The following is a 27,759-nucleotide window of genomic DNA, read 5'->3' on the forward strand; positions in this document are numbered from 1 at the left end:
GGGTGCCCAATGTCTACCACACAACCCGGCTCTGTGAGAGGGTAAGCAGCACTAAGCACTACTGTTAGCCTCACTAAGCACCAGGGTAAGCAGCACTATATCTATTGTTAAAATAAGCTTGAAAATTGTAAAGGGTTCAAGCCATCATTTCCTGTGTATGTGCATGTTTTACAACCAATGCCTAGACTCATGAAATAGCCTACTATTATTGATGAGATCGCTCCAATTCCACTTGACTGGGAGAAAGATCAGAGAAACGCATCACTCGTCATGTCATCATTTCAGTTGTTCCAGCCGAAGAGTGACTTTGACCTCACGGACCCCAACGGCTACCTGTTGAGCTCTGGGTACAGCAGTCTCCATGACCCCAACCTCAGGAAGTACCTGCACCGCAAAGACATCCACCAACGCCTCCTTAACCTGGGCTTCATCACCAAGGATGAGAAAGTCAGTGAGCTTTCAGCCTTTCACAAGGAGCCCTGTTGATTCCTTTTACGAACTGTATCATAATGTTTGGTGTGATTGGAAGAGTTTTGGCGCACTTGGATAGTACTGACACCACAATATACCAGCCCTCAGGAAAAATAAAGTCATCCTAAATAGAAGTCCTTACCCTTAGACCCATCCATGTCTCTACCAGGTACACTACCTGTCAAAAGTTTGGACACACCTACTCATTCAAGGGTTTTTCTTTATTTGTACTACTTTTCTACATTGTAGAATAATAGTGAAGATATCAAAACTATGAAATAACACATATGAAATCACGTAGTAACCAAATAAGTGTTACACAAATCAAAAGATATTTTTGATTTTTCAAAGTAGCCACCCTTTGCCTTGGTGACAGCTTTGCACACTCTTAGAATTCAAACCAGATGAGACGGGGTATTGCTGCAGAATGCTGTGTGCTTTGAATTCTACCGGTCTAATGTCCATTGCTCGTGTTTCTTGGCCCAAGAAAGTCTCTTCATCTTATTGGTGTCCTTTAGTAGTGGTTTCTTTGCAGCAATTCGACCATGAAGGTCTGATTCACACAGTCTCCTCTGAACAGTTGATGTTGAGATGTGTCTGTGGCTTGAACTCACTGAAGCATTTATTTGGGCTGCAATTCCAGGTGACTACATCATGAAGCTGGTTGAGAGAATGACAAGAGTGTGCAAAGCTGTCATCAAGGCTACTTTGAAGAATCTCAAATACACATGTTTGGTTACTACATGATTCTATATGTGTTATTTCATAGTTTTGATGTCTTCACTATTATTCTACAATGTGTAAAAAAATATATTTAAAAAACCTGGAATGAGTAGGTGTGTCCAAACTTTTGACTGGTACTGTATGTAGTCTAATTCTATGGTCTCGACACCTTATTTCCCATTCTTCAGATTATCTGTTCGGTCAAAGAGTTGAACCGCTATAGAGATCACCTGGCGGATGTGGAGTTGGACTGGGGTCGGAGATTCAGGACTGAACAGGTAAGTCGGGGCGAGTGCAGATTTCAGATACCAGGGCTTTGAGAGGGAGAAGGTAGAGAGAGTGAAAGAAAGAGACACATTCTAGCCATGTCGTCATCGACGGCAGTTTCAGTGACATGATCCTTCCCTTCCCGGTGTTAGAAGAACTGTTGCGCAAGTTACACGTTTAAATGTTTTTCTCTGTAATCCCAGAAAGAGTCCGTGCGTAAGTTCCTGACCCTCCAGCAGCAGGGTCAGATCCCTGAACACGTGACTCTATCTGATGTCACAGAGTGGTTACTGCACAGGGGAAGGAGCCTCTTTAGGAAGAGACAGCAGTCCAACAGGGCCAGGTGAGACAGAGAGGACACAGACAGGTTGGCTGACAGGCTACTAAGGGACTGTTACTGTATAGACACAAGACATGAAAGATGCCGGCATAGTACCTGATGAGAATAATATGATTAACATGAAGAAATGAAGTGCAAAACAAGTATTGTATGTGTGTCTTATAATACCAAAAACTTAGCAAGAAAAAAATTCATTGATTTGTTATGGGAGCTATGGTGAATGTGGCTGCACATGGAGAAAAACACTTACTTACCCGGTGCTTTGATGTGTGAAAAACCCCTTTAGAAGGTTCCCTTCCAAGTATGGGCTGGAGGAGGACTGTTATCTTGCTAGACTGCCCAGTATTGCTATGGGGGGCAACATGGTAGATCTAGACTGCTGCTCCAGCCCCACCTGCAGGTCGGAACTGGTAAGACATCAAATCAAACATGAGGACTATTGTTATGAGGCCAACTAGAATGGCTGCGGGGGAATCAGTGTCAGTAATGAAAGCAATACATAAAAGTGAATATACATCTCTATATTCCACTGGACAGGTGAAATAAAGTTCTGATATACTGTAGTATTTTGTAACAGAAAATTAAAAATAACTTTTGGTACATTCATATTCAGCCACTGACTTGAGAACCCTCTCCCTGGTCTTAGTTGTGGAATGCTAAGGGCCGTGCGTTGCTGCAAGAGGTCAGCAAGGAGGTGAAGAGAGAGATGAGGCTGGAGCAACGTTGGGTCACAAGCCAACAGGAAAAAGAGAAAATGGTATGGCTTTGGGTTTTAACATTGTGTTTCCACTCTCTTTAGTCGTACTCACACCACACTTACTAGTTGAACGTGCAGGTTAAAGGACAGCCCTGGTCTAAGAGCATGCAGTGGGAGAAGCCCGTGTGTTTTGTGGCAAAAAAGCATCAATGACTCCCCCGACAGAAACAAAATTACATGGATCGCAACTTAAAATGGTATTGTTTTGATCACTTGCTCTTAGAAACGGGAGAGACAACAGAAGAGACGTCTCAAAGGCCGGAAGAAAGATTCTCCAACCAACACAGATTCACAAGACAACCCAGAGAGCATGGACAACATCCTGATATCGGTATCAAATCCTGACAACAACCAATGTGAGACTTTCCTACTGATGTTTGCTTTGAACAGACAGCCAAGTCCTGAAGTATGGGGCAATACGTAAGCTCTTTGTAAAGGAATTTAGCCAGTCAGAGAAGCTTTGATGTTTAGTCTTTGTTTTTATCCCTCCTCAGTCGACCCCTCTGATCATCACTCCTTACCTTCTCCAGTGGAACAGAAATGTGACGTAACGAGAGTAAGAATCTTAATTCATCACTTATAGTGGAGGTGATTTATTTCTGATCCAAACTAGGGCACTACGTAGTGAATAGGCTGTAATTTGTATGTGGTTAACATCTTACTTATGAAACGTCGTATTTGTGTTTATAGAAACTCTCGGCTCTGTGTCACAACATGGTCGAAGCAGTGAATCAGAAGTCCATCATCTCTGCCCACAACCTCTGTAAGTAGAAGGCTAGGATTCCTCTCATCTTCCTGTTTTAAATCAGCATTACTATGAAACGCCACACTGAGATTCAGGGGTGCAACTTTGGTTTTTCGAAGTGGGGCGGACATCTTTTCTGTATCCGGTTGGATAAACTCTCCAAACAGCCTGCCCGACCGCTCGGAGGCGTCCACATGGTCCTAAAGCACACCATTGCCCCGTTTTGTATCACATTCCAATGATAAAACTTGGGGGGGCATTTGTTTATAACATGACAGTTTATCTATAACAGAATTATTATTTTTTATTTTATTTTTTTCTCCCTTTCTTCCCCCCAATTTCATGGTATCCAATTGTTTAGTAGCTACTATCTTGTCTCATCGCTACAACTACCGTACGGGCTCGGGAGAGACGAAGGTTGAAAGTCATGCGTCCTCCGATACACAACCCAACCAAGCCACACTGCTTCTTAACACAGCGCGCATCCAACCCGGAAGCCAGCCGCACCAATGTGTCGGAGGAAACACCGTGCACCTGGCGACCTTGGTTAGCGCGCACTGTGCCCGGCCCGCCACAGGAGTCGCTGGTGCGCGATGAGACAAGGATTTCCCTACCGGCCAAACCCTCGCTAACCCGGACGACACTAGGCCAATTGTGCGTCGCCCCACGGACCTCCCGGTCGCGGCCGGTTATGACAGAGCCTGGGCGCGAACCCAGAGTCTCTGGTGGCACAGCTGGCGCTACAGTACAGCGCCCTTAACCACTGCGCCACCCAGGCCTCTATAACATAATTTTAACTGTATCTTCAATATAGAGTGAAAACCCATCATCATTTCTTAGGTGACTTTTAACTAACTCATTCTATACTTTATGTGTATGGTATAAAGAGTGTTTTGTTCATGTCTTGTAGTTGCTGAGGGACCAGGGCTGGTTGACTCTGTCTCCTCCACCTTGGTGACCTGTAGCAGTCTGATTGGACAAGCTGGCTCCCTTCAGTCCATCACCCAGCAACTGTCTGAAATGTAAGTCTGCACTTTCAAACATTTGTAAATATTTGCTTTTAAATGTATGGAATGTGCTGTATAGATATTCCGCAATTGATTAATTGACATATATGGTCCAGTGAGTTTTATCTGTAAAAGCTGTGGTTCAGTCCATTTTTCTTTCAATTTCTTTTGTTCACTATAAATGGAAAGGCTGTGTATAGTGTTGCTGCAGTGAATTTGTATGTTTCCCACCATAGAGAACAGAGGCTACTGAAGGAGCATTTTAAAGGAACTGTGAGTTTTGATTTATATTCATTCTGCCACATGCATTATTATTCACTTGTTAAGTCAAGTAAATGAGAACATCTAGGTATCAATATCAAATATAACTGTCATTCACGTCTACTGGAAATACAGTCTGAATGTGGCCCGGGCCCAGTCTGAACAAAGTTTGAATGGGTCTTGTGTATTGATTGTTCATGCCATGCTCTCCACATAGATCACCACTGAGGACCTACACACCATCATACACAGTGTGGTGGTGACCGTAGTGGAGGAGGTCAACGGGATCCTCATCCCAGCCATCATGGCCTTCGAGTATGAGCGCCTAACAGGCTCCGTCAGCTCCAGTGACATACCCAGCAGCGACGTACCCACCTATAGCAGCCCCTCCTCCTCGGACTACTACCGGACATCCTCCTTCAGCACTAGCCTGCAGTCCTCCTCCCCTCAGATAGGGCTGTCCAGCCCTACGCCTACACCTCCCATCATGCCGTTCAAACCTACCACCGGTGTCATCAGACAGAGGACATTGACCGTGAGCTTTCCTGAAGAGGCTGATCGAGAGTCTGAGAGAGAAACTGAGGGAGAGGCATCTCTCTCAGTGGACCTGGCTGCCTCCAGTAGCCCAAGCCCTTCTGAAAACCAATCCTCGCCTTTGGAGACAAGTCCTCTGTGCTTGAGGTCTTCAGGAACCAGTTTTGAATCTGCTGGAACCCATTTGGAATCTTCTGGATCCAGTCTGGGGTCTTTAGGAACCGACCTGCTGGTGAAGGTCGAGGCCGTTATTCAGGAGGTGATAAGGGGAGCCGTAGATAAACTAGAGGCCGAGAGGAACAACAGGCACGGAAGAAGGGTGAGAAACATGAGTCCTGAGGAAAAGGCTGAGAGTGTCTCCAAGAGTACTGAGGCTGCATCAAGAGAGAGTAGTGGTGAGAGGAGAGTCAGGGGAGTGGGGAGCAATGGTAAGAAGGTGGAGACTGTTGCAGATAGAGTGGCAAAGACAGAAGTGTCGACCATTGCAGACACAACAGCCAAGACTGAACTTCTGACTATTGAAGATACAATGGCTAAACTGGAGATAAAGAAAGTCGAGATTATTGCTGATGTGATACCCAAGACTGCAAGTAAGGAGGTGGCCACTACGATGGAAAAGGTGGAGGCTAAGGAAGAGGATACTCTTGCAGATGTGATGGCAAGGACTGAATTTACAGAGGTGCCAATTATTGCAGGTACAACTGCCAAGAATGAAGTTCAGGAAGTGGAGACTATTGCAGATGTAACGGAAAATACCAAAATTAAGGAAGTAGTTGAGATTAACAAGAGGGACACCCAAGAGGCAAAGGTAAAGGCTAGCTTTGAGACAGAGGTCGAGCTGACTAAAAGGTTGGACATTGACACGAAAACGGAAGAAGAAGCCAATGCTGAGATGAACCCAGATGAACAAGACAATACCATATCGGAGAATAACAACAGATGCTTTGAGCTTATTCTAACAGCTAGAGAGGCCAAGATAGATGAGAAAATAGAATGCAAGGTAGAACTCAGGGATGAGAATATTGGTGCAAAGAATGAAACTATGGATGCAAAGGATTCTGTTGAGAATGCACATGCTGAGAAAAGTGAACACAGCCATGTAAGCCCTGAGCTATTTCAGTCATCATCAGACAATGATAAAGGTGGTCCTTCGATGTTCCCCATGACCAGCATGTTGAAGAGCGCTGCCCTGTCCTCGGACCAGGTTGATGAGATCCTAGACAAGGTAATGTATTGTACAGTCCCTTGTTTTTATGCATAGTTTATTCTATTGACGACATGTACTGTACTTGTTCCATCAGTGCTCGGTTTATGTGTTCTGATGCATGCATGTGTATCAAATAAAGTGTATTCATTTCAAGGTGATCGATGTTCTGACTGGGGAGGGCCACAAGTTCATCTTCTCAGAGTACAGGCCAAGTATGACCTCAAGCCCAGACTCCACGGTGTGTATTGCCTCAAGCCCAGAATCTAGACCAGGTCTTACCTCTACTCCAGTGGACAGAACAAGCAGTTCCTCCATCCCTGAGGCCAGGCCAAGCAGTTCCTCCATCCCTGAGGTCAGGCCAAGCAGTTCCTCCATCCCCGAGGCCAGACCAAGCAGTTCCTCCATCCCTGAGGGCAGACCAAGCAGTTCCTCCATCCCTGAGGGCAGACCAAGCAGTTTCTCCATCCCTGAGGTCAGAACAAGCAGTTCCTCCATCCCTGAGGGCAGACCAAGCAGTTCCTCCATCCCTGAGGCCAGGCCAAGCAGTTCCTCCATCCCTGAGGTCAGGCCAAGCAGTTCCTCCATCCCCGAGGCCAGACCAAGCAGTTCCTCCATCCCTGAGGGCAGACCAAGCAGTTTCTCCATCCCTGAGGTGAGGCCAAGCAGTTCCTCCATCCCTGAGGCCAGACCAAGCAGTTCCTCCATCCCTGAGGGCAGACCAAGCAGTTCCTCCATCCCTGAGGGCAGACCAAGCAGTTCCTCCATCCCTGAGGGCAGACCAAGCAGTTCTTCTGCCACTCCAGGGTCTAGCCCCAGCAGTGAGTCTCTGTGCTGCATGTCCAGCGGCCACAATCAGGAGATCAATGTCCCATCTGACCCATCTGGTAAGCTCCTAGGAGGCCAGGCCAGCACCCCGAGGCCTCAAAACCCACTGCTGCTCAGTGAAGGGGATCTGTCAGACAGGGAGCTAATGCCCTATGCCAACAGCATTATCAACATTATCATGCAGAAGATGCACCATGACGATGACCTTTACGAGTCCGTGGGTGGCCAGAAACCACTGTCCCCAAGAAGGCGATCACGCTCAGCTCTTCTGTCACAATACTCTCCTCAGGACAACTCTGAGATCTCTGTGCTTTACATCCCCAAGAGGGCTGATCGGAAATCCCTGAAGTCAGTTGATCCGAAGGCCCTGAGAGTAGTCAGGTGGGTGCTGCAGACCATCCATAGACGCCATGGGTGGCTGGGTCAGGCTAACGATCACAGCAGACAGGCCAAAGAAAGCTTGCTGCTCTGTGATGTCATCCAGGTCCTGCTTGAGAAGCTCGACCACAAGATGGCCACTACTGGAGATCTACAGGTGGCACCTACCCAAACATATGCCCTACATACTGACGACCGCTTCAAGACGAAGTTGCAGGAGGCTACAGTTGAACCCATCAGCGATATCATCGGACATCTGTCCATCAATCTGCTGAGGTCCGAGTCTTGCTTCGTGCCTAAGAAGAGATGGTCGTCGTCAAGCACCCGGGCTAAGAGCGTCTCAATGACCAACCTGGGGAGCCGAGCTGCGGCTTCGGCTGTGGCCATGGACATCAGCTCCAATGTGGTTGAGAAGCTCAAAGAGGCCTCAGGTAGCAGCAAGACCACCTGCTCGATGACTAGCCTTCGGGACTTTGTCAGAGCCATGACCGTCAGCCAACCAGAGCTCAGCCAGCAGGCCACCTCGTGTGGGTCAAAAATTCACAATGTTTACAGGGAGGTTCTGGAGATCGTTGTGACCAAGCTGAGGAGTTTTGTCACCAAAGGGGGATCATTTCACAAGCCCACAGAGCACTTAGAGCAGAAGATGGCGGAGAGCTGCCTCGAGGTAGAATGTGCTTTCATGGAGATTCTGCAGACACTTAAGAGTCACGGAACAGGCGATGAGGCATGCAGCGCCTGGGCAGATGACTGCATGTCCACGACTATCTCTGACACCATGTTTAAACGTGTGACTGAGGGGGGCCATCCTCCTCATGTCTCTGGGGCAACGGTCACAAACTGTGGTCCAATCAGAATCAGTGATGTTAACCAGAAGCGGCCTATCAAGATCAAGGCTAGAATGTCCAGGTCCTCCGTGAACCTCCTACAAACCACTGTGGAAAAGTTTGTGCATAAGCTGACGGGTGAGCGGGTGTCCATCCCAGAACTAGGAGAAGGAATGTCTACTTCTACCAGTCCCCAGCAAGGAAAGGATCCTGGTAAGATCGACAGAGGAATTTCTCTGTTTTTTAATTCTTGTTATTTGTATTATAAAATGCATAAATAAACAAATAATTCAGCCTTCTTCGCTATTAATACTATGTAATGTTTCCTAATTGTAAATAAAATAATGATCTCTTCTCTTACAGAAAACCTACGTAGGCCACAGAGTGTTCAGAGGAGATTCACTACTGAGCCTCCTCCGAGCTCTCGCCACGGAGCCAACTGAAACGGGAGGAGCTCATTCGTATGCTGTGTGCATTGATGAGCAAATCCATCATTAGCTCCTTGTCTTTGGATAGAGCTTTTCAGGTTCCAGTTGACGCAGTCTCAGGTAGGAGTCCTGAATACCTTTATCGCTCCTGTATGATATTAATAACACCTCATATTAGATTGAATTTTGTGCAAAAGATGCCATAGGCTACTGTATATTATTTCATAAAATCCTGATGTATTTTTCTTTCCACAGATACAAAGGAAAGCAGAGCTTCTGCTGTGAAGTTGGGTAGGAATACCAGCACACTGGTGCCAACGCCCCCTCCTCGCCCCACCCACACGGATAATAAGCCTGTCCAAGAGGACAGCAGGAGGAGAATCCGACCTCTCCGTACTCTTCAGGCTGCCAAGAGGTAAGAAGAAAAACGTTGGAACTGAAATGACAACTGAAGGGCTGATGGTTTCAGATACATTTTTGAATATCCTTTGCAGGATGGACTAATAAAGTTCTGTATTTTTATTCCCTTATTCTCTAAAAAAAAGGGTGGTCAGCTCCATGGACTTGGGCATTTCCCGGACCACTAGTAGAAGCAATGGGGTGGTAGGTCAGCTGGCGTGTCCAGCCAAAAGCAACAACAATCCCTTCAGCGAGCCGCCAAGCACCTCTGCAGCCAGTTCAAACACATCCCTAGTAGCCTCTGAGATCACTGAGAATTTGGTGTGTCAGCTCCTCCAGGGTGATTCTCCAGACTTCATGTCATCCAGCAACCACACCAGCCCCAGAGGAACAACATTAAACTAATGGAACTGCAGAAACATCGTTTTCTAAATATCTAGGCTTAATAAAAAATAATTTTGCGATGACATTATTTGGTCACTTGTTCATCGTTTTAATATGATCATTCAAAGTAGACTACCTGATTTTCACATTTTGATTTTCACATACTGGTATGTAACCCACTAAAGGTTTCCTCATGTGTCCGTTGTGTAAGGATAGACCATAAAAATAAAAGGATGTAAGGATGTAACTTAATTCCTTGCCAGCAAATCATGAACGCTGTAAACATTTCATAGCAATCATAACCAAAGGTTATCTATTATATTGACAAGATAGCCCAGTGACCGCTCTAACAATGGAAATACATGTCCTCAATTAGTAAAGGCGAGTGAGGTCAGGTGGGACCACTTTAGCCCATAGACCATGAAACCAATGTGTGCGCGTCCTCCGCTATCATTACCACCAGTTGGCCAGCGCCTCAGAGGGCAGATACCGGTGTGAACAACCGGCACAAGTAGTAAGAGGTTGTGTTCGTAAATTACATCTGGAGTGCCATAGTGCGCACTCGAGCTTGCAAGCTACTTCGAGACACAAATGAGAGCACACCTCACTAACAATTTTACCAGCAGAGCTGTTTAGGGCTGTGTTCATACTATCTTGATCGTTAGTGACCAACTGTGCTGCTAGCAACAATTTCATACCGTTTTTTTAACCAACTTTTGCGGACACCTGTTGTATTCAAAGGGTGTTGCGCGTTGGTAAATCCATCAGTTATTCTGCTCTGACACTCAAACGAGTAGATGTACCAACGCACCCGACCGGAGTCGTTTTTCTCAACGTTGCTGGAATGCCACGTGCATCCACTTATATCAGAACAATTAACAGCCTGAACAATTAACCGTCTGAACATTACGAAACTTTTTTAAGATCAAATAAGCCTCAAGTAATTCGACACTATCATAAACCTCCATATTAAAAAGGGTTTATCTTTTGGGCGGAGTAAATTCTCACTCCATAGGGCTGGACCATACGATATAAGTACACCTGACCTGCACGCTTTCCTGAATTTAATAGACTGCACAAGACCAAAACAAATCAAATTTCGATAAATGTTTATGTTTAACAGACTGTCTGCAGTCGGTTAGTTAACGTCGATTCGTAGCTACGAAAACTCCCTCATCTGTCAACATCACCACCGGGAAATGTGACGTTACTTTCTGTCTGGAAGTGTAGGAGTTGGTGGGCTCATATAGGATCAAACTGTCCGTATCAGACCCCTGGTATGGTACCAATAGACCTGCTGTGATATGTACTCTACTATCCACTCGTCTGCTCATCCATGTTGGGCTCGTTAACCAGCTTAGCCGTCTGCTGATGAAATGGGTCAAACACACAGCTGGTAATTAGCTAGATCGGAGGGATCATTTAAAAGTCCAGTTCTCTTCAATGACTGTATTTTGGGGACATTATTTTCATACACTGGATAGTGGATACGCTTGGTGGTGGTGGTGGTGGTGGTGGTGGTTGTTGTTGAGTCAATGACGACATGCTCCACTAATTTCCCGGCGCTGTAACATGTTTGTAGTTCATGTTCCAGGCAACGCGCTATAGGCTGTTAACTACATTAGGCATCTAGCTTGCTAACTAGGTATCGGTGACTGCTCATCTGCTCCGGACGCCCAAGACTGGGGAAATAAAAGTAGTCCGTTTTTTCGAAAATCATGAACAATTGCGAATACCAACAAATCGAACCGCTGTCACTTCCGACTCCAACCCCGCGACCCGCAGTTGTAGAAGAGGAGGAGGAAAAGGCACGGAGAAAATGGGAAGTTTTCCCCGGAAAGAATCGCTTCTACTGCGATGGACGGCTCATCGTGGCCCAACAAAGCGGTGTCTTGCCACTCACCCTCGGCCTCATTCTGGTCACCACCGTACTGTTCTTTGTATTTGAGTAAGTACAAGTTCTCTTTTTTTTTTTTGTGCATTTTTTTGAAACAAAATGTTTGCCATATCCAAGAAAACAATGGCACAGGTTTCAACAAACCATGGTAAGTTTGGTTGTGTCTGACACTTTAACACAACACAGCAGATTCTGGAATAGAATAATAGTTTTAATACCAGGAATTCATTACATCTTCCTGCAAGTGTCTTGCTGAAACGCGTTGCATCTCCTGAGACTATACTACAGTGGTGATTAAAAAGTGAGTTGTCTAAAACCAGATCCCCTCTGGGTGGTTGAGAAACTCTATTGTACTATTTGTGTGTCAGTCTGGTTTGACAGCATTTTCAGTTCCTCATGTTGAAAATGAGAACTAGTCCTTCATGTGGTTAATCGGTGTCCTGTTTGTTTCTGCACTCAATCTTGACCCCTTTAGGTTCCGGGTGAGAGGGAAAAAAAGACATTTTAATGAAGGCAGGCTACACTGCGTTTACACAAGCAGTCCAATTCTGACATTTATTTTCAGTACCCACTGAAACGTCGCGCACGGGTAGTCGCCCATCAATCAGCATGTAATAATCAGCCACTGAAATAAGCTCTTTATAAATATATATATTTTGACATTCTCATTCGCTTACAATGTTTTGATTATTGCTTGAACAGTCCCTAAGATTATATTTGGTTGTGTTCGTTGCAAAATACCTATTTTAGATGCATCAGTTGTTAGCTAGAATGCTAACTCTCATAGACAGGCTGGTATCGAAGCTAGCCAAAGAGCTATTTTACTGGTTGACGTGTTTTTGAAGTGTAATGCAGTTGAGTGGCAACGATGACACAATTATATTAAGCAGAACATTCATACAGTACTTATAATCCAATTTTCTAATTGAAAAGTTGTGTGTGTGAAATGCACTCATAATCAACATGTAAATAGTTTTTATTCATGTTGGCTGTCTGAATGCCCTGTGTTTTCTCCTATGGTTGGGATATTGTGAATAGCAACTCTTAAGTATTGCTGAATGTGATTCTTCTGGAGAAGCACTCCTGATCTTGTGCCGATAATGCTCAGTAATGTTCGGAATACATTGTAAAAAAAAACAAAAAAAACAATACTTAAGGTCACCATTTGAGCTCCACATATTATCTGTAATTAGCAGTATACGTAACTAGCGGTTAACATATTAGCAGGGAGGGGTTTCTGCAACCAAATTGTGTGCACATCACCCCGTGCGGGAAAGTTTGCAAACACAAAGGGGCCTATTTAGTCTTGATCAGATCAGCTTTTTTGCCAGTAATTGGGCAAAAGATCAGAATTGGGATGCCTGTGTAAACACAACCTTAGTTTTAACATAAGGTAGTCCACTTCAATTGTTGCTGAATATGTTCTTTTTTTCTTCTTTTTGTCCTGTCATCACAGCTGTCCCTTCCTGGTGAAGCACCTGACTGTGTTCATCCCAGCGATTGGAGGAGTTCTGTTTGTGTTCGCTGTCATCTCTCTCCTGCAGACCAGCTTCACTGACCCTGGCATCCTACCCCGGGCCACGCCGGACGAGGCCGCGTACATTGAGAAGCAGATCGGTAAGGGCAATTAGTACACACTTGAAAGAACATTCTTACTTTCCCCCTAACTTTTACAGCTTTGTGCACTTATTCACCTACACTGCCCAAGTGACAGCGTTTGTTTTCCTGTTCCATATTCTGGGCTGTTTGTTTTTGCACTGGTTTTGAGACACTGTAGCAGCAACATGTACGTTAGTTTCCTGTTTTTTGTTCGACGCCATGCATTATTCAGCCAGCAAATGGTTGAACCTCCATAATTACAGGCTTCCTCCTCCCTTGAGAGAACCACACACAGTCCCCTCTGACAGAGCATGGCGGGAGGGAGGGATGGATGGCTGGAGGTCTTTGAACATTTACATTTACATTTACATTTAAGTCATTTAGCAGACGCTCTTATCCAGAGCGACTTACAAATTGGTGCGTTCACCTTATGACATCCATGAACTGTTAATGACTGCTTGTTGCGGTGTGTGGTCAGCCCCCTAGGCTAATTGCCCCTGCTGTTTAATTGTGTGAAAAATAAGACACTCTGGCCAAATTGCAGTGGGATGCCACTAACGTCTCTCGCTCTCTCACATTCACACCAGTAGCGGTAAAATCAATGGGGAAGCCAAGCTATCTGTGAACATATCGGAATCGGCAGATGTTAAAAATAACACCACCACGTAAAATGTTGCATTACACAGCATTCCTAACCTAGCCCTGTGTCTGCTGTGTGGATCGAGCAGTCAACAAGTCCAGCAGTCATTTGTTAGAGTAAGACATTTTTGCGAGAACTTAAAGCCGAAATCCATTAACGGACAAGATAATGGAATTCATTGCCCTTGACAACCAACCGTTCTCTGTCGTGGGTGATGTTGGCTTTCGCCGACTGGTCGAGCATCGGTACACACTACAATGTGTGCTATTTTTTCGATTTTGACCTACCGGAGTTACACAGTAATAGCGTCACTGCTATTAGCTTCATGACATAATATGGAATGCCATTTGGGTCTTTGCATGTAAAATAAACATACAGTAGCACTGTCAAAGCTGTACAAAAAGTCTGCAAACACCGGCCACGAACGATGTGTTTACAATACCGCGTTGGTAATAAAGCATCATTTGTGCGACCGCAACTTCTGGGGTAGCTAGCTTTAGCTTGGTAGCTAGTTTTAGCTTGGTACCTCGCTAGCACCAATACAACCAGCCTGAAAACAGTAGAAACTGCAGTCATTTTCATTATTCTTAGCAATGATTTAGGAATCCTTGTGAGTAAGTATTAGCTAGGTTGCCACTTGTTGTTCGCCTATTGAAATTGAACTTCAGTTCAGGAAAATAAATAGCTAGCCAGCTACTTAACCCTGTTGCCCAAAGCAGCCAGCTAGCTTCATCTGGCTAGGGAGGCTCAACCGGACTGGGTTATGTGTTGTGTAGCTAGCCACAATAAGGTTTAGGCACAATAGTGGAACTTGCAGTTTGCTTTCAAAATAAGAGTATGTAATAGATTGATGCAAGTGCATACAAATAGTAGAATTATGCCATACTTTTATTTTGAAGGCTAACCGCAAAGGCCACCACTGTGGACTAGCTAACTATAGCTACTGAATTGGATTGTTGTGTTGTTTGATATGTCAAATAGTGTTATTTGACGCATCTTTTTTGACACGCAATGACCCAAACGGCGTGCCATAGAAATCCTGGTTGAGAATGAAATGACTGAACAGCGAGAACAGCACAGCAAGTATGTGAAATAGGTTTTGATGATGTTTTACTGGTATTGGGGACATACCAACATAACCTTTTGGTCGACGTGTGTGTAACCTTTATTTAACTAGGCAAGTCAGTTAAGAACAAATTCCTATTTACAATGACTGCTTGGACGACGCTGGTCCAATTGTTGCCAGCCCTATGGGACTCCCAATCACAGCTGGATGTGATACAGCCTGGATTCCAACCGATTATAGAGATACCCCCCCCCCCCCCCCCCCGGGAATAGTCATGTTAACCTGTGGGAACCCCAAGATGTGCATTAAAACAGACTGAGCAGTCTAACTATTGATTCAGGACCACGGAGAGCACGGCCTCCGCTATCAGCACCACCAGGTGGAGAGCGCCTCTCTGGCGGAGGCCGCATCTCAACGAGCACATTCACATTGACTCATCACAATAATATATGCAACTTGGAATAAACCTAGATAAATAGTTAAGTATTAACGTCTCACAGCAAATATGAAAGAAACCGAGCTAAAACAATGAATAGCATGGTACACAAATTGTAAGCATATAGACATTGTTCACCTTAAGGCAAAGATGAAAACCGAAACCATTGAAACATTTTCAACAACACAAGGTAAATGCCTAGTCTAATACAATGGACATTTTTCAAAACACAAACTATTCCGTCTGATCAATCTGTGAGTGTGCAAAAAGAGAAACATGTTTACTCACCCTACCTGTAAAGGAATTGCCACCCTCCTCGCTTTCATGCTGACAAAATGGTCAAATCCGTTTTCATACAGTATTCTGCTGGACTTACGTTCATGCAGCACATGTTTCCATTGACTTTTTTGCCAAATGTGTGAGTCTCTCTCGTCCACAGCTACCGTAGGTAGGTTAGATTCCCTTTCAGACAGGAAAATGACCTTTCAGCTGATGTATTTGTAACATGGATGGCGAGCATCCATTTCAGGTGCTTCTATACCTCCGGTAAAGTGGTGCTCAGTTTATTTTTCACAAGTGATTGCAGCAGCTCACCTGGTGGTATGTGGAAGGAGGCATCAGCAATGGACTACCTGCAGCTCATTTTTCAACCTCTGGTTGTCAGAGAAAGGGTCTGGAACAGATAGATGTGTGAGTACTCTGTCAGGAAACCCCTGTTGCTTGGAATACTCAGGAAATTACCCCTGATCAATAACACAGAAGAAGTCGAGGCTCTTCATGTCAGCAAACCTCTGGGTCATGTGTAGTATGATTCCATAGATTATTTCAAAGTGCAGTCGTCGGTATCTGTCCAGGGAGACTGGGTCATTGTCAGCGTTGTCCCGGTGGTTTAGTCCATGCTCATTGTCATCCCAGCCACGGCGGTGTCTTTCATCTTCCATTCTAACAGTCTGGACAGTGTTATCATATGTCCCTTGAAATGTCATCACTTCTGATGGCATACACTGTACTATCAACCAGTACACAATAAAGTCTTCGGTCAAGAGATTTGCTCTGCAGGGCCTGAAACTGTGATTCTGTGAGTCCAAAAATGGCCACAAACAGTGTCCTTTTTTAAATTTATTTTTTATGAACTCCTTCAGTTTCAGTGCATTTCTCTGGGCGATCAAATCTTTATCCTAGCCGGGCTCAGTAATGATCCGATCATAAACGATATCCAATGATCTCTGGCCTTCGTGCACAGCGTGCACGTCTCTACTTTTGAAGTTCCAAGGAGTGAAACAGCCTTCAGTACCTGACTGGTACGTAAGGCTCTCCAGAGGGTAGTGAGGTCTGCACAACGCATCACCGGGGGCAAACTACCTGCCCTCCAGGACACCTACACCACCCGATGTTACAGGAAGGCCATAAAGATCATCAAGGACAACAACCACCCGAGCCACTGCCTGTTCACCCCGCTATCATCCAGAAGGCAAGGTCAGTACAGGTGCATCAAAGCTGGGACCGAGAGACTGAAAAACAGCTTCTATCTCAAGGCCATCAGACTGTTAAACAGCCACCACTAACATTGAGTGGCTGCTGCCAACACACTGACACTGACTCAACTCCAGCCACTTTAATAATGGGAATTGATGGGAAATGATGTAAAATATATCACTAGCCACTTTAAACAATGCTACCTTATATAATGTTACATACCCTACATTATTCATCTCATGTGCATATGTATATACTGTACTCTATCATCTACTGCATCCTTATGTAATACATGTATCACTAGCCACTTTAACTATGCCACTTTGTTTACATACTCATCTCATATGTATATACTGTACTCGATACCATCTACTGTATCTTGCCTATGCTGCTCTGTACCATCACTCATTCATATATCTTTATGTACATATTCTTTATCCCCTTACACTGTGTATAAGACAGTAGTTTTGGAATTGTTAGTTAGATTACTTGTTGGTTATTATTGCATTGTCAGAACTAGAAGCACAAGCATTTCACTACACTCGCATTAACATCTGCTAACCATGTATATGTGACAAATAAAATTGGATTTGATTTGGTATTGACAACCTCCGTAAGCATTGCTGCGGTTTGCATGACGGGGGAAAAACATGTTTTAAACTGTCAATGGATGTTCAAAAAGACCTTTGCGTCGTGACTATAGCTTGTCTCCTGTGCTAAAACGTAAGTTTAGTTTGTGGGCATAACAATGAATGAACATGGCATATTGAAAGTGGGTTTTCACGAGTTCCTGAACCCCACCTCACTACCCACTCATGCAGCTTGCCCCATCGTAAGTCTGAGTTCGGCTGCTCGGTTGAATTTCCAGTACAACAGTGGTGATCACCTCTGCGTTTCTCTCTGCGCTCACATCAGAAAATCCCAGCAGTCTCTCGCATATAACACCCTTATCATTGACAAAGCATGCTATGATTGACATTGTCAGGATATGTCTGTGGTGTCATCCACCTGGACTGCTATGAAGGGTGCTGAACTGATCTCATTCTCAGTTTCACTTTGTATTACATCTGCGATGTTCTGAATGTCTTTCTGTATGGTGTTTGACATACCTGTAAATATGGTGCTTGTCCCAAGGTGTTTAGCCGTGGCAGTATAGAAGTCTGCAAATGCGTTGACAAGTTCAACAAAATTATCTTTAAGGCTTGCTGCTATCTTTAAGGCTTGCTGCTCATCATGCCCCCTAAAGGTTTGCTCCTTGCTGTCGCAGGTACATTGCGATGACCATTTTCTTCAGAATGTCTCTGTTTTCATTCAGCTGTTCGTTGTGCCTCTGGACACTGATCACTGTGACCTGGCCGAGAGCCTCGTTGATCCGGACTCGACCAAAGAGCTTAGTTTCAGGCTTGCCATGTGTTTTTGAGATTTTCCATGACGGTCAAGGGACCTGTCCAGGTTTGCAAGATCAGAAAAACCAGTGGTGGTCCAAGGGTTGTTGATCAATCGTGTGTTCTTGTCAAATAAAGGTATGACAAGCAAAACAGTTCTTTAGCCTAGTACTCCCAGCTAGCCAGTCGGTTCTATTGTAATTCTCGGTGTTAAAAGGTCAGGTGCTCCTCTCCACTGCACAATATCCAATTTTGGAGTCACCCTCCCGTTCTTCTTGATTTTCAGCTGCTGCTCAAATAAACTTGTTTTGAACCAGAAACTCCATATCTGCATCCATAGCTAGCTACTGCAGGAAACCGCTAACGGTGACGTTTTGCTTTGTGGTGATTTGCCAAATCCAAACTGGCCTCCTTTAGACTTGTTTTTTTGTTGTTGCTGCACCTAGACCATTCAGAGTTGCGCGTTTGGCTTCCATTTTTATCAATTGAAGCCAAACGCTAGCTGGCTTTCTTTGCTGTTGAATTCAATGCTATGGGCGGCAACATAAAGTTATACTCCTTTTGACCAGACATATGCATGGGCTACACACCGGCTACCGAGACAGAGGGGTGCTGTTTTCCTCGCTCTGTTTTCTCCATTGAGATATAGTTTCAGCCTGGCCACTTGCAAATTGAATGAAAATGATGAAACGCAAAGATGAAAAATACATTTTATATATTTTTTTTATGGGGAAGGCTGACTTCCCTTGGTGTCCATGAATACACGCCACACACACACACACACACACACACACACACAGCTCAGAGTAGCCAAAATCATTTTTAAAATGTGTCATACTCTCTGCAACATGGTTTAAGTCTAATGTTTTACATATCTGCTGGTTAGGCCTATCTTCCTAAACCAGATGAATACATCCAGAAAGTTCTTATCAAGAGTATCATACTTAGTTCTGACTAGCTGCCTAATATGCAGCTGTCATTGTGACGCAAAGTTGTTCTCTTGTGAGTACCTTACACTTTACTGTGAATGAGCTCATGCCATGGCGTGATCGAGCCAGTCTATTAATACATCAAATTGCCCTCATCTGAAACCTTCTGCTACTATAGCTGCGTTTACACAGGCAGCCCAATTCTGATATTTTGCCTAATTTATTGGCAAAAAGACCAATTGGTGGAATAAAAATATCAGAATTGGACTGCCTGTATAAACGCAGCCTATGGGTCTGCTAGGCGGGCATCACACTTTCATACACTTTGATTCCACCTTAATGGACACCACTCTGCCAGCAATTAGGCCTAACGCCACTGCCTGGATCATAGCATGGACACACACACACACCGCATAGGTTTTACTATCCCTGTGGGGACCTAAAATGTATTTCTATTAAACATCTTATTTTACCTAACCCCTAATTCTAATATAGGACAATGTTCCTTGTTTTACTATCCTTGTGGGGATTTACAGTACCCACAAGGATAGTAATACACACTAATATACACACCTTGTGTACTTATGTCTCTTGATCTGTCTTTCTCCTCAGATAACTCTGGCTCTTCCACCTACCGACACCCTCCCCGCACCAAGGAGGTGGTGATCAACCAGCAGGTAGTGAAGCTCAAGTACTGTTTCACCTGCAAGATGTTCCGGCCACCGCGCACCTCCCACTGCTCCCTCTGTGACAACTGTGTGGGTAAGGACCGGAGACCAAGGGGGGCGTTCAGCACGGAACACTGACATTTATTAGACTGAATTATTTAGACTACACTACACAGCCTGTTAATGAGATTGTTTTGTTGAACAGTCTGCCGGTCTTATAAAGAGGATTTATTAGTGTTCTCCATAAAGATGATGGTCAACTCTGAAAGCAGGGCCTCTTAAAATGTTTGGACTTTTCTACAAATTAATTTTCCATTTGAAAGGGGCTTGAGAGCTTGGCCTCAATGTCAATGAGATGTCCTTTGTAGATATTTGTTCATTTTCTTCCCCCGTCTTGCTTCCTCTCCTCCAGAGCGATTCGACCACCATTGTCCCTGGGTGGGGAATTGTGTTGGGAAGAGGAACTATCGTTTCTTCTACACCTTCATCGTCTCTCTGTCCTTCCTGACAGCCTTCATCTTCGGCTGCGTCGCCACACACCTCGCACTGAGTACGTAGTCTACACACCTCGCACTGAGTACGTAGTCTACACACCTCGCACTGAGTACGTAGTCTACACACCTCGCACTGAGTACGTAGTCTACGCTCGCACTGAGTACGTAGTCTACGCGCCTCGCACTGAGTACGTAGTCTACGCGCCTCGCACTGAGTACGTAGTCTACGCGCCTCGCACTGAGTACGTAGTCTACGCGCCTCGCACTGAGTGCGTGAGTCGCACGTAGTCTACGCGCCTCGCACTGAGTACGTACGCGCCTCGCACTGAGTACGTGGTCTACGCGCCTCGCACTGAGTACGTAGTCTACGCGCCTCGCACTGAGTACGTAGTCTACGCGCCTCGCACTGAGTACGTAGTCTACGCGCCTCGCACTGAGTACGTAGTCTACGCGCCTCGCACTGAGTACGTAGTCTACGCGCCTCGCACTGAGTACGTAGTCTACGCGCCTCGCACTGAGTACGTAGTCTACGCGCCTCGCACTGAGTACGTAGTCTACGCGCCTCGCACTGAGTACGTAGTCTACGCGCCTCGCACTGAGTCTACGCGCCTCGCACTGAGTACGTAGTCTACGCGCCTCGCACTGAGTGCGTAGTCTCGCCTCGCACTGAGTCGTACGCGCCTCGCACTGAGTACGTAGTCTACGCGCCTCGCACTGAGTACGTAGTCTACGCGCCTCGCACTGAGTACGTAGTCTACGCGCCTCGCACTGAGTCTACGCGCCTCGCACTGAGTCTACGCGCCTCGCACTGAGTCTACGCGCCTCGCACTGAGTCTACGCGCCTCGCACTGAGTCTACGCGCCTCGCACTGAGTCTACGCGCCTCGCACTGAGTCTACGCGCCTCGCACTGAGTCTACGCGCCTCGCACTGAGTCTACGCGCCTCGCACTGAGTCTGTAGTCTACACTGCCCTGGCTTGTGATATTATCCTGTCATGGTTTTCTGTAACAATCTTCAATTCCTCTGTCCTCAGGGGCACAAGGGGGGAGAGGCCTTATTTTTGCTCTTCAGGAGAGTCCAGTCAGATATCCTTTTACCAAGACTCTGAGTGTCTAGGGTAATCTACCTGATCCCCTCATAATACCACTCCCTGCCTCGAGTAGTGTGGTGTTAGTGCACCTAAACTGTCATTCACTTCAGTTTCTTGGCTGTGTTGCAGAATAAGAATGAGTCTCTTTCTCCAGCTGATGTCTCTGATGATATTTAGATACTCAAACCATAAATGTGGTCTTTGACTTTTCTTCCTGCACTGCTGTGGAGCTGGTGATTTGCTTCTTTTCAGTTTGGTCCATATTGGGCCTCTCAGGCTTCCATACCTACCTGGTTGCTTCTAACCTGACCACAAATGAAGATGTGAGTAAATAACAATGTGTGATGTCTTTGTCACCTCTGGGATATGTGTAATACACTTTAATGTCCAATGCAGCTGTTTTAATCTCAATATCACATTTCTGGGTAACAATTACGTATCTTACTGTGATTGTTTTCAATTAAAATTGTAAAAAAGAAACAAATAGCTTCTCAGTAAAGGGCATGTTCTCAAGCAAGAATTTTGCTTGGACTGTCTGAGTGGGAAAACTGAATATGGGATTTTATTGACAGAGGTTTGGAACTCTTTCTTATTGGTCTATTAATTAATTTACTGCATGGTGATGTCACCATGAAAGGCAAACTCCATCCCACCAAAACAGGCAAAAATTTCACTAAAAGAGCATTATCATAATTTTCATCACAACATTATTCCAACCTTATAGTGTGGAAAATGTATACACACACATACATACATACATACATGCAAGCAAGCACTGAGTTTGAAGGTTGGCCTTGAAATACATCCACAGGTACACCTCCAATTGACTCAAATTATGTTAATTAGCCTCATAAGCGTCTAAAGCCATGACATCATTTTGCACAGTCAACTTAGTGTATGTAAACTTCTGACCCACTGGAATTGTGATACAGTGAAATAATCTCTGTAAACAATTGTTGGAAAAATGACTTGTCAGGCACAAAGTAGATGTCCTAACAGACTTGCTAAAACTATAGTTTGTTAACATAAAATTTGTGGAGTGGTTGAAAAACGAGTTTTAATGACTCCAACCTAAGTGTTTGTAAACTTCTGACTTCAACTGTACATGTGGTGACGTGTTTGTTGTGCCTGGTTCCTGACAAATAAGCTAAAACTGGTCTAGGATGAGAACTGATGGTCAATCTTGTGGGTCTCTTTTGGTCCCAGATCAAAGGCTCGTGGTCGGGGAAGAGTGAGGCGGAGGACACCGGTAACCCCTACAGCTATAACAACATCCTGACTAACTGCTGCTCTGTACTCTGTGGGCCCATGCCTCCCAGGTGAGACTCAGCCTGGTTTATAATGGATCTTTAAGGTTTGAGTCAGTCCATTTAGGATGTGATTTATTTATTATTTTTTACTTTCTGAATAAAATATACTCCATTGTGTTCTCAGGATTTTTCTCCAATTCATGAATTCAATTTTTATCTACTCCTTGAATTGACTGAACAGGAAACTGAATTCACCCTAACATGCTGACCAGACCGCATGTTGATTTTTGTCCACCCACACCAGATGCGATCAGGACACGAAATATCAAAAACCTTATTAAACCAACTATATTCATTTGGGGACAGGTTGAACAGCATTAAACATTTTTTGCAATTTAGCTAGCTTGCTGTTGCTAGCTAATTTGTCCTGGGATATAAACATTGGGTTGTTTTTTTACATGAAATGCACAAGGTCCTCTACTCCGACAATTAATCCACAGATAAAGGGGTAAACAGAGTTAGTTTCTATTAATCTCTCCTCCTTCAGGCTTCTTCTGCGGACTTTATATAGAAGTTGGCAACCAACTTTAAGGTGCATTACCGCCACCAATTGGGCTGTTGTGTGGACCTCAGTTCATATTTTAGTTACCTACGTCGGTGTATGCTCCTAAAAACCAATGAGGAGACGAGAGAGGCGGGACTTGCAGCATGTCAAGCGTCACAAATAGAACCAAGTTCTATTTTAGCGCCTGACTACGCAGACGCTTGCGAGCAGTTTGGGTTCAATAATTGAATAACGTGTGTGTATGTACATTTGTAACGCTTCCGCGAGAGGTGTGGTCAGCATGTAACCCTGAAGCCTAAACTTTCTGTCTGACCTATTTCCTCCATGTTGTTCCGTGTCAGTTTGATTGACAGGCGAGGCTTCGTACCAGTGGAGCAGTCATCGCAGACAGTTTCCATGGAGATGGTGCTGCCCATGCCGGCTGCTAAGGAGATTAAAGTGGTAGGAGGGCCCACGCCATCCCAGCTGGCCCCCTCCCGTGCCTTGCAGGTTCCCTCCTCCCCTCTACCTGCAACCCCCCTCAGCCTGACTGGCAGACCCCAGTTTAGTTGCCTGTTCTAACACTGTTTCCTGACTGGCTGTTGTGTATGGGGTCACCCTCTCATGACAGTCTCAGACCAGTGTACTGTATTACTGTTGGTCAGGATCCAGTACAGACCAGTGTACTGTATTACTGTTGGTCAGGATCCAGTACAGACCAGTGTACTGTATTACTGTTGGTCAGGTCTAGTACAGACCAGTGTACTGTATTACTGTTGTTCAGGATCTGGTATTCAGGACATTACATATGGTGGTGTTTCCTGTTCCTGGTAGCCCAGTCTACACCAGACTGTTCGTTGTTTACCGCTGAAAAGACCATCTCTGGAACAAGGAAGTGAAACCGCCTGCTAGGCCATGTTTGACCTGGGTGTAGCTCAACCGTTAGTTACTCACGTCATTCCGTGCCTTAACGTTATAACCAGGCAACTCAGGGTTATGTCTTTCAGTGAAAGGGGAACCCAGCCTATCTGATTCATCCACTTCCTAGCTTGGTTAGAGGTTGAGCCGTTGTTGTTTTGAGGTTCAGGAGAAACTTTAATACTAGGGAGTTTATTAGAACATGTTTGTCTCCAAAGTGTGACTGCCACTGGGCTATTTAGTTCTGTCTTATGGTAGTGGCTCTCTCCAACCCGTCAGACTGTCTGCCTCTTCCAAACCAACAGGCCTTTCTGCTGTTTACAGTCAAGCAATATACAGACAAGCTGACGTAACCTTGGTTTACTTTAAGGATACAAGGGCTCAGTCTTGTCTGCTGGGAGTTTGCATATTATATATATTTTTGCACAGAAGGAGTTAGACCATAGACTATGTTCAGTATTTATACTTTTTAGCAAAACACATGTTGGTAATGGAAGTGGTTACTGCTGAGAATGTACCTGTAACAAACACATGTTGGTAATGGAAGTGGTTACTGCTGAGAATGTACCTGTAACAAACACATGTTGGTAATGGAAGTGGTTACTGCTGAGAAGCGACTTACAGGAGCCAATAGGTTTCAGTGGTTTGTTGTAGTGTATTCTAAACAGATGTTGTTTTCCAGAGCGACTTACAGGAGCCAATAGGGTTCAGTGGTTTGTTGTAGTGTATTCTAAACGGATGTTGTTTTTCCAGAGCGACTTACAGGAGCCAATAGGGTTCAGTGGTTTGTTGTAGTGTATTCTAAACGGATGTTGTTTTCCAGAGCGACTTACAGGAGCCAATAGGGTTCAGTGGTTTGTTGTAGTGTATTCTAAACGGATGTTGTTTTTGCAGAGCGACTTACAGGAGCCAATAGGTTTCAGTGGTTTGTTGTAGTGTATTCTAAACGGATGTTGTTTTCCAGAGCGACTTACAGGAGCCAATAGGTTTCAGTGATTCGTTGTAGTGTATTCTAAACGGATGTTAACTGCTCGGGTACCTGCTGCCCTCCAGTCTTCATCTCTTACTGGTTTCTTATGCTTTTACATTGTTTTATTTGTCTTTTAAATATTTGTCATTTTGGAATATATTAAGTCCATCTGAAATGTACTGTATTAAACATTGCATTTAAAAAAATAAAATAAATGCACTTATTCCCAAATGAGTTGTTCTCAATAGACATACATTATTTTATTTTTATGTTTTCTGTGTTAAGACGGCATTATCATAAATGTGTGACCAGTACCTATTAGAGGTCGACCGATTTATGATTTGTCAACGGCGATACCGATTTATTGGTGGACCCCAAAAAAAAGCCGATACCGATTAATCGGCCAATTTGATTTATTTGTAATAATGACAATTACAACAATACTGAATGAACACTTTTATTTTAACTTAATATAGTACATCATTCAAATCAATTTAGCCTCAAATAAATAATGACATGTTTAAATAATGCAAAAACAAAGTGTTGGAGAAGAAAGTAAGAGTGCAATATGTGCCATGTAAAAAAGCTAACGTTTAAGTTCCTTGCTCAGCACATGAGAACATTTGAAAGCTGGTAGTTCCTTTTAACATGAGATGTCAATATTCCCAGGTATGAAGTTGTAGTTATCACTATTTCTCTCTATACCATTTGTATTTCATATACCTTTGACTATTGAATGTTCTTCTAGGCACTTTAGTATTGCCAGCCTCATCTCGGGAGTTGATAGGCTTGAAGTCATAAACAGCGCAATGCTTGAAGCACAGCGTAGACCTGCTGGCAAACGCACTCATTTTCTGTTTGAATGAGTGCTTACGAGCCTGCTGCTGCCTACCACCGCTCAGTCAGACTGCGCTATCAAATCATAGACTTATAACATAACATAACACACACAAATACGAGCCTTAGGTCATTAATATGGTCTCATACGGAAACTATCGTTTATTCTTTCAGTGAAATACGGAACCGTTACGTATTTTATCTAACAGGTGGCATCCATAAGTCTTAATATTCCTGTTACATTGCACAACCTTCAATGTTATGTCATAATTGCATAAAATTCTGGCAAATTAGTTCGCAACGAGCCAGGCGGCCCAAACTGTTGCATATACCCTGACTCTCCATGCAATGAACGCAAGAAAAGTAGCACAATTTCCCTAGTTAATATTGCCTGCTAACCTGGATTTCTTTTAACTAAATATGCAGGTTTAAAAAAATATACTTCTGTGTATTGATTTTAAGAAAGGAATTGATGTTTATGGTAAGGTACAATTGTGCTTTTTTTGCAAATGCACTTTTGTTAAGTCATCCCCCGTTTGGCGAAGTTGGTCTTCATACAGTTGGCAACGAGCCAGGTGGCCCAAACTGCTGCATATAGCCTGACTCTGTTGCACAGAACGCAAGAGAAGTGACACAATATCCCTAGTTAAAATAAATTAATGTTAGCAGGCAATATTAACTAAAAATGCAGGTTTAAAAATATATACTTGTGTATTGATTTTAAGAAAGGCGTTGATCTTTATGGTTAGGTACACATTGGTGCAATGACAGCGCTTTTTACACGAATGCGCTTGTTAAATAACCGTTTGGCGAAGTAGGCTGTGATTCAATGATAAATTAACAGGCACCGCATCGATTAGCTTGATAAACCAGTAATATCATCAACCATGTGTAATTAACTAGTGATTATGTTAAGATTGATTTTTTTACAAGATAAGTTCAATGCCAGCTAGCACCTTACCTTGGCTCCTTTCTGCACTCGCATAACAGGTAGTCAGCCTGCCACGCAGTCTCCTCGTGGAGTGCAATGTAATCGGCTGTAATCGGTGTCCAAAAATGCAGATTACCTATCGGCCATTCCGATTAATCGGTCGATCTCTAGTTCCTATGTAGTCCTTGTCACACAGTCTTACCCCTGTGTGCCTATTCCATAGTGTCAGCTGGTAATGTGTCTTTCTGTATTTGTGTGTGTACTGAATGTCCCATCACCACCCCCACACTAGGATAACTGTCTGGACTTTGCTGTGTTCTGTGCTGGCTGATGAGCCAGGCAGGTTGGTAAGATGGTCCCGGGGAGAGAGAGAGTGCAGTGCAGGGTGTTTGTCTGGCCTTATCCATCTCTGTGGCTGCTGTGTCTGCATCCGGGTCAATTGATGAAGTGAATTTAATGTCAATTCACTTATTTGACATTTCTAGGGGCCCTTTTTCTGTGTCTCTTTGCAGTCTGTTTTTATTGGTTCCTGTCTGGCTGGCTTCTCACAGTGCTGCTATGCTTCTTTCTTTACCATGTCTGACTCCTACCGCATCAGGCTGCATCCCATCACACACCAACTCAATCTCCAGACTTGAGAGGTTTGGAGTATCAGACACTCAAACTGAGGAAAGGTATAATGGGACACTCGTTGTACTTTAATTGCTATAGTTTCCTTTCAAGCTTTGCCTGTGCAGATACACTGAGCTCAAAGTATTGGAACAGTGAAATTGTTTTGGCTCTGTACTCCAGCACTTCTGAGGTTAAAGTGCAGACTGCCAGCTTTAATTTGAGATTATTTCCATCCATATCAGGTGAACCGGTTTTTAGAAATTACCATACTTTTTGTACATAATCCCCCTGTTTTTAGAGGACCAAAGGTATTGTGACAAATTCACTTGTGGATTAAAGAAGTCAAAAGTTTAGTATTTGGTCCCATATACCTAGTACATCAAGCTTGTGACTCCACAAACGTGTTGGATGTATTTGCTTTTTGTTTTGGTTGTGTTTCAGATTATTTTGAGGCCAAAATAAAT

At 44.3% G+C, this 27,759-nt stretch overlaps 2 protein-coding genes across 2 annotated transcripts; both read left to right on the forward strand.

Annotated features, from left to right (window-relative positions):
• The first annotated feature begins 6,468 nt into the window (after positions 1-6,468).
• On the forward strand, positions 6,469-9,917 carry LOC115128536 (uncharacterized). The gene is made up of 4 exons (XM_029658449.2): positions 6,469-8,555; positions 8,706-8,890; positions 9,026-9,185; positions 9,316-9,917. Exons 1-2 carry the CDS (start codon positions 6,527-6,529, stop codon positions 8,783-8,785), a joined length of 2,109 nt encoding a protein of 702 aa, XP_029514309.2. The 5' UTR covers positions 6,469-6,526; the 3' UTR covers positions 8,786-8,890; positions 9,026-9,185; positions 9,316-9,917.
• Positions 9,918-11,076: 1,159 nt separating this feature from the next.
• Positions 11,077-25,146, forward strand: LOC115128537 (palmitoyltransferase ZDHHC18-B-like). The gene is given in 9 exon segments (XM_029658450.2): positions 11,077-11,501; positions 12,907-13,067; positions 19,594-19,743; positions 20,062-20,199; positions 21,177-21,228; positions 21,454-21,556; positions 22,440-22,552; positions 23,390-23,540; positions 23,543-25,146. Coding segments are annotated over 9 exon segments (1,152 nt in total). The 5' UTR covers positions 11,077-11,271; the 3' UTR covers positions 23,597-25,146.
• Positions 25,147-27,759: the final 2,613 nt, after the last annotated feature.

This window comes from Oncorhynchus nerka, linkage group LG4 (genome assembly GCF_034236695.1).
Source record: "Oncorhynchus nerka isolate Pitt River linkage group LG4, Oner_Uvic_2.0, whole genome shotgun sequence".
NCBI lineage: Eukaryota > Metazoa > Chordata > Actinopteri > Salmoniformes > Salmonidae > Oncorhynchus > Oncorhynchus nerka.

Excerpts from the sequence above, each read along its gene's own strand:
- LOC115128536 (XM_029658449.2), top strand. The coding sequence starts at position 6,527 with ATGACCTCAAGCCCAGACTCCACGGTGTGTATTGCCTCAAGCCCAGAA. Across the intron at positions 8,556-8,705 it reads CCAGCAAGGAAAGGATCCTG|AAAACCTACGTAGGCCACAG; the intron begins GTAAGATCGACA and ends CTTCTCTTACAG.